A 7,901-nucleotide genomic window follows, 5' to 3' on the forward strand; every position below is an offset into this window, starting at 1 on the left:
TTGAGCAGAGGAACCTTTTTTTCACTTTCATGATTATTTCCTACCCACATCTCACCTTAAAGGGCATTTCCAAACAATAACCCTTTCGATAATGGCATCTTAATGGCATTACCAATCACTAACAATTTTGTTATTGACATAACAAGACACCACAATCAATAACGAACACCAAATTCTTCAGCAATAGTAAAACAACCAACAACTCACTACGAGATACCTGTAACTAGGGGTGTGCAAAAAAACCGGAAAACCGAATAAACCGAGAAAATCAAAAAAAAATTAACCGAAAAAACCGAACCGAGAAAAAAAACCGATTAAACCGATTAGAATAGTTAGAAAAAATCTCGGTTCGGTTCGGTTTTCGGTTTTATAATGCAGGAACCGGTTGACCCGAACCGGTTAAAAAAAATCCCTAACCAGTGTTTTGTGTTGACGGTATAAATAGAAAACGATGAACTCTTGCCTCTCTCCACTCGCTAACCCTAATTCCCTAACAGAGTAACACTCTCCCTCGCCCTCGCCGTCCCCCCTCTCCCTCGCCGCTAACCCTAACCAGAGCACCCGCCCCCGTACCAGAGCACCCACACCCTCTCCCCTCTCCGCCTCTCCCTCTCCAGTCTCCTTAGACTTAGAAAATAGAAACACGGTTACACAGATCCAAAACAGTTTGTGTTTCCATCGTTTGAAACCAGTCAAGCCTCTCATAAACAGATCGACGTTCCTCTTCATCTACGCAAGATCACATGGTACTCCACAGTCTCCACTACTCCGAAACCAAATCAGTTCTATAGAAGTGAGTTTTAATTTTGTTTTTTCTGTTTTAATTAATTAATTAATTAACTAATGGTTGCTCGTATTTTGCCTAGATTTATCTGTTTATCATCTATTTAATTTATTGTATTTGTTTTTTTTTTCAATGCAGAGGTCAAATAATAAAGATACAGTTGTTGTGTTGATTCTGTTGAAGTGAAGGCATTCTGCTTGCTGCTTCATGTATGTCAGAATTTATTCGTATGTTTTTTAGATTATTCGAGTTAATTTGGATACTGTTAGAAAAAAAATTGTTGATACTGTTAGAAAAAAAATTGTTGAAATTACTGATTATAAAATTGCTTTACTAATTTGTTAGCAATTTCTATTTAATTATTGATAATGTATAATCATCCGTATTTAGTACTGGTTTTTTTTTTATGTTCAGTGTTTATGCTTGCCTGCTTGGTGTTGTGTCTCCTCATGGCTATTATTACTGTGATTCTGTTCTGTGAACGAATTTAGTTTCATCACAAGAAAAATGATGTTTAAGTCTTTAAGATAACTTGTCAAATTTTTCAAGGCTTCATAAAACAAAACCTGCAAATAATGAAAACAAAAATAACTCAAATAAGCTCTACAGAAGCTGTCAATTAGTTTTGAGATTTTCTTTTTATGTTTATCTGTGTTGGTTTTATGCCCTGGTTCTGGTTTGTAGTGTGATAATATCACTTACCTTGCCACTGCTTCTGAAATGAATGGATGATAATGATATAGGCCTGAGAGAGACAATGTGTTTTTCTTTGCTAAATTCTTGTTTTATTAAGGTCATTAGTAGCAATGAAAAAATAATGGAATCTAGATTAATATCGGAATAAGGGTTAATTTAATATACAAACTCTTGCATGTTAATTTAATATACAAAACGCAGATAATTGGCACTGGTAGAAATGGCACTAGTCATGAGAAAGACAATATGTTATGATTGTTCCAAATGCTAAAGCTAACAGCACATCACTGAAAGAAATGGGAATAATTGGCACTGGCAGTGGTAAAACTTGATCATTACTGAAGAAACCTCTTTGTGCTGTTTTAGCTAGACATTAGAGATTGAATTCCACTCATACTCTGAGGTGGAGTATTGGTAAAAGATTAGAAAAAAATGTTTATTATCTGTGTTAAAAAAAAAGGGGGGGTTCGGTGGATTGTAATTTATCAATTCTGAAAACTGAATTTTTTTTATTTTATGAAAAGAGAATAATGTTTATATATATATATATATATATATATATATATATATATATTGTATTGTATTATTGTCTATTGAAATTACAAAATACAATCTCAGCACTCAGCAGTAGAATTTTTTTTACAACATATCAACCAAAATAAAAGAACTTAACTTGTGAAAATAATCTTTAAAATTACAGCTGAACTTATGCATGTCATATTATTGTTAATCTATTATAAATTATTGGTTTTTAACATGTTTTCATTATGTAATAACAGATGGAAACTACTTAAATTCAAAGTGCTTCATCCACGGGCACTACACCAACATCAACTACTTCTCCAACTTCAAAACCTAATGCAGAATCAGCCAATGCAGGATCCACCACAGATACAAAAGGCAAACAACCTCAAGTCCTTACATCTAGGAAAAGAAATGCTGATGATAAAAAGAAGTCACAAATTTGGGATCACTTTACAAAACTTGATGTTGATCCTAAAACCCCTAGAGCTGAATGTAATTATTGTGGAAAACATTATGCATGTCATACTATTGTTAATGGCACAAGTAATATGTGGAGTCATTTAAAAGTGTGCAAGAAGTTCCCTTTTGTGATTGATAAGAAACAAAAGGTTTTGGTATTAGAACCTAAGATAGAGAAGGGTGAATTGGGAGAACAAAATATGGGAAGTCTTAAGGCAATAGGTTATAATTATGATGAATGCAGACAAGCACTAGCAAAGATGGTTATAATTGATGAGTTGCCTTTTAATTTTGTGGAGGGTCAGGGATTTAAATTGTTTGCTAGGACTATGCAACCTAGATTTGACATTCCTTCTCGTTTTACAATTATGAGAGATTGTTTGAAACTTTATATTGAAGAGAAGGATAGATTGAGGACAGCTCTTAGGGGTCAACGATTGTGCTTGACAACAGATACATGGACATCAATCCAAAATATTAACTATATGTGTTTAACAGCTCATTGGATTGATAATGACTGGAATTTGCATAAAAGAATTCTTAATTTTTGTCAAGTTTCCAATCATATGGGTGAGACAATTGGCCAAGTTATTGAGAATTGTTTGTTGGAGTGGGGGATTGATAAACTGTTGACTATTACATTAGACAATGCAAGCTCTAATAATGTGACCATTTCATATTTAAAGAATGTGATGAAAGATTGGCCAACTAATATATTGTCAAATGAGCACTTGCATGTTAGATGTTGTGCACACATTGTAAACCTCATTGTGTGTGATGGCTTGAAAGAGATTAATGATTCAGTTGTTAAGATTCGAATTGCCATTAGGTTTGTGAGATCTTCACCATCGAGGCATCTTGCATTTAAGAAGTGTGCTGAAAAGTTGCATATAGAGTGTAAGAAATCATTGTGTTTAGATGTTGCAACTCGATGGAATTCAACTTATTTTATGCTAGAAGCTGCTGAAAAGTTTGAAAAGGTGTTTGTGAGGTTAGGTGAAAAAGAACTTAGGTATATGAGTTACTTTTTGGAGGTTGATTCAAAGGGTAATAGAAAAAACATAGGGCCACCTGGTTTGGAGGATTGAGAAAATGCAAGAACTTTGGTTAAGTTCTTAAAGATCTTTTATATGGTTACATTGAGATTTTTTGGCTCATTGCATGTCACATCAAATTCTTTCTTCAATGAATTGATTTACATGCATACAAACTTGTTGCAATTGTGTAAAAATAAAGATAGTATTTTAAGTGGAATGGCAATGAAGATGATGTTAAAGTTTGAGAAGTATTGGGGTTGTGAAGGAAATCAGAATTTTTTATTATATGTGGCTAATGTCTTAGATCCACGTTTTAAGTTGAAATATGTGAAATTTTGTTTTAGTGATTTGTATGATTATGACAAAGCACAATTGCTAACAAATAAGGTGAAAGATACTTTGATGAGCTTGTATGAGTTTTATTTGAAAATTGATGAAGTGGTGGATAATAATAGGCATAAACAGGATGTTAATGCTATTGATGATGTGGAGGTAGATGTTAACACTTTGGCTCGATTCAAAAGACATTTACTGGAGGTGGATAGTGTGGAAAATAAAAATGAGGTTGAGAGGTATTTGATTGAAGGTTGTGAGGATCCTAATGATGATAAGTTAGATATTTTGGGTTGGTGGAAAAGTAATGCTTTGAAATATAAGATACTTTCAAAGGTTGCACAACATGTTCTGGCTATTCCTATATCCACAGTGGCTTCTGAATCAGCATTTAGCACAGGTGGTCGTGTACTTGATCAATTTCGAAGTTCTCTCTCTCCAGCAACTGTTCAAGCACTCATTTGTTGTCAAAATTGGTTGCATCATGGATCAATTCCAACTGATATTAGAAGCTTGATAAATGATCTTGAAACCTACAAAAACCTTGAGTCAGGTAATTTTTTTAGAAATTTGCACCTTTTATTTTGTTATTTATTAATTAAATTGTTTGTAATCATCTAACATGTCTACTTTTTTATTTTGTAGAATTTGGTGGAAAGTTACATTTAGTAACGGATGATAATTAGTTCAAAAGTTACTTTGATGGTAAAATACTACTATTTATTTTTACATATTCTAATTTATTTTATAATGTTATAATTTTAGATCTTGATTTTCAGGTTTTGATGTCAATGGTATTACGGAATCAAAGTGCAATGTTCTTGTCATCTTGTTGTGCTTTTTGATTGAGATGATGTGCACAATGAAGATTTATATTTTTTGCATGAAGTATTTTATTTTTTATGGCAATGTTATTTGTTGTTTTTTTAAGCCCATTTTGAAGGCAATGCTTTGTAACTTTAATTTTAATTTGGTGTGTGTTATTTAAATTTAAATTTTAATTTGGTGTGTATTATTTAAATTTTGATGCATGAGGAGTCCAAACTCCAAAATATAAATATTAGAAAGATGTGCAACATATTAAACATAATATTAGCACTAATAATTTAATATAAATGAATATTTAGTGAAAAAAAATATTAAATATATTATAGAATTTTATAACAAAATTAGATGATATTTACATTAATTACAAGCCCATCAGAAAACCCATCAGAAAGCCCATTAAAAAGCCCGAAAAAGCCCAAAAAATCCCAAAAAGGCCCAAAAATCCCAAAAAGGCCCAAAAAAACAATAATACAGGTTTTCCGGTTTTTCTGATAAAAAACCGAACCGAACCAAACCGAATCCGGTCGGTTTGAACCGGTTCCGGTTCGGGTCCGGTTTGAATTTTTAAGTTTTTCAAAATTTGATTTTGGTTAGTTTTTTAGGTAAAAACCGAACCGAACCAAATTTGCTCACCCCTACCTGTAACTCTTTCACTTCAATTCATTCAATAATCATACACTTTCTATGTTTTTCATTCTTCTTTTCTCTCGAGCACTTGCTCTTCCTACATTTACTCACTTATGCATCAAGGGTTTCTATTATTCTAATATGCTAAAAGAATAGTTTACGAGGAGAAAATCAAGTGTAGAGACAAAACCTATATTGAAACCACGACCATAAAAAGCCTAATTTAATCTTGAGGTTTTCATTGTCTCAATGCAACTGGAATTTGTACTTTAAGCCATTTTAATCTTTTTCTATCGTTGTTCAAATGCATGCCTTCTGTACAAAGTCTTGAATTATTAGAAAAAAACTTTACAGAAGGCATAAAAAAAAGAAGAAAAGAAGAAGAACAAATATCACTTGAAAGCAGAGCTTCCATTTAAGCGTTTCTCCTATATGTCCAAAGGCATATGGACTCGATAAAAAAAATGGAACCCATACAAAGAACATAGCAGAAAGGGCTGAGAGAGACTGGACCCTGGCCACAAAGGCTCACTCATTTGATGGGCTGGTTATAAAAGGCCCAATCCAAGAAGGAAAAGTTCTTGTGATCTTAGCATTGACTGTGGACTCTTTGACGGTAAATGGTCAGCTTCACGCAGATTGACCAGATGGCCTGCCCCTCACGTCAAAAAGTTGACTAAATTTCATACACCATGACATCATACAGGTTGATAGTGGAGAGTAACCTTCCTTATTCCTCGGACTCACGATGGTATATCCACTCTACCTAATCGCAACGATTGTTTCTAATTATATAGCTATTTTAAAAACAAATAATTTTACTAACCTTATTTTATATGTTGAATAATTAAAAATGTAGAATATTAAATATTCAAGGAGTTGACTATATGATTATTAATTGGCTTGTTTGAAAGTATAATTATAATTATTTTTTAAAATATTTTTTGTATCGAAATAAATTAAAATGATATTTTTTTATTTTTTAAAAATTAACACATTAAAATAATTCAAAACATATAAAAAAATAATTTTTAATAATTTTTTTAAAAACATAGATACGATGACGTTTCTAAACTTTCACTCAAACTTAACTTTCAGTTAACATTAAAATTTTTTATTAAATTTTACTGATGTGAAAAATATGCAATTGGGATTGCATGCAGAGAAAATTTAATCTTGGTTGATGCACAAAATGATATAAATATTGTTTAGAGTTCTAATCCTAAGAAAAATCATAAAAAATATTTTTTATAAATATATTTCTATAAATGTAGATAAAGAATTAATCTTGACATGCCAAAAACAACTGAGAATCACAGAAATGATACTTGCAAGTTGTAACCTGCAATTATAAGAAAATTTATTTATTTTTCTAACAATAACAGATGTTAATGTCCAAGATTGTCCACGGAAGATCAATAGAGAATACCTTCTTTATACAAATTGTCCATTCTACCCCTACTTTCCATCAGAAAGTTCCCAAGAACAGGCCTGCAAGCTTCCCGTAGAATGACCACCTTACCCCCGATCAACCTTCCCCGAAACTCATAGGTGCTAGGCAGCAGTTCCCAGGGGAAAAGAACGTGGTCTTGACCTTCCTTCTTTCATGACCTGTCCCATAGCTGTCTCCCATGGCCTCTCCTTCTTCGAAATTCCAATTCCCTATCTATATATGAACCAAAGCCATGAGCCTAAACATCCATCTCTCAAATACCCATAAACCAAGTTTCTATTTTCCTCTGTTTACAGTTTACACCTTTCTTTATATAGAAAGATGGCTTCTTCTTCAAATTTTGAAGATTTCTTGCCTCTTATGGCCAACAAGCTAGGTGGTGACGGTCTTGTAGGAGAACTATGCAACGGTTTCAATCTTTTGGTGGATAGTGAAAAGGGTGTCATCACTTTTGATAGTCTTAAAAAGAACTCAGCTTTATTGGGTTTGCAAGATTTGAGTGATGATGATTTAAGGTGTATGTTAAGAGAAGGTGATTTTGATGGTGATGGAGCACTTAATCAGATGGAGTTTTGTGTTTTGATGTTCAGATTGAGTCCTGAGTTGATGGAAGAGTCTCAATTTTTGTTAGAGGAAGCACTTTTACAGGAATTCAAACATTATTGCTAATTTTTTTACCTTTTTTTTTTACTACAATTCTTCCCATTTTATGGGGATATATCTTATCTTTCTCTTTATTGGTTGTAATGACTTGTATTATTGGATCATTGAATAAAGTGAACAAAAGATTAGAAATTGAAACAAGTTGCCATTTTCACTCCAGTGTTATCTTTTTATCTTTTGTCTTTGTTATTATGCTTCATAATGACATGATCTCGTGCTTAATTTAGTGAGTTTGATTGAAATTAAGGTATTTCAGCGTTCCAGCGATTACTGTATGTTTAGTATTTTCTGATGTTGTTTTCCTCGAAAAGCAGAAGCAGAGGATGTACTTTGTTCTTCCTATCCAGTGATGTGGCCCCTACAATCTACTTAGTACAGAATTGATAGGGGCATTACAGAACGTCAGAGGCACGGCTGCAGATTACAGACTCTATTCTAGATCCTCAAATCACATACAAGTGCTTCCTAGAATGTTGGGCAACTAAGTTTCTGTGGA

The 7,901-nt window shown here is 32.8% G+C and overlaps 1 protein-coding gene across 1 annotated transcript; it reads left to right on the forward strand.

The window, feature by feature from the left end:
* Positions 1-6,859: 6,859 nt before the first annotated feature.
* LOC133703253 (calcium-binding protein KRP1-like) lies at positions 6,860-7,564 on the forward strand. The gene has a single exon (XM_062127714.1). The coding sequence runs from the start codon at positions 7,064-7,066 to the stop codon at positions 7,409-7,411; it is 348 nt and encodes a 115-aa protein (XP_061983698.1). The 5' UTR covers positions 6,860-7,063; the 3' UTR covers positions 7,412-7,564.
* Positions 7,565-7,901: the final 337 nt, after the last annotated feature.

This window comes from Populus nigra, chromosome 9 (genome assembly GCF_951802175.1).
Source record: "Populus nigra chromosome 9, ddPopNigr1.1, whole genome shotgun sequence".
NCBI classification, from domain to species: domain Eukaryota; kingdom Viridiplantae; phylum Streptophyta; class Magnoliopsida; order Malpighiales; family Salicaceae; genus Populus; species Populus nigra.

What these genes read in the sequence shown, in the direction of transcription:
- LOC133703253 (XM_062127714.1), top strand. Translation starts at nt 7,064, where the DNA reads ATGGCTTCTTCTTCAAATTTTGAAGATTTCTTGCCTCTTATGGCCAAC.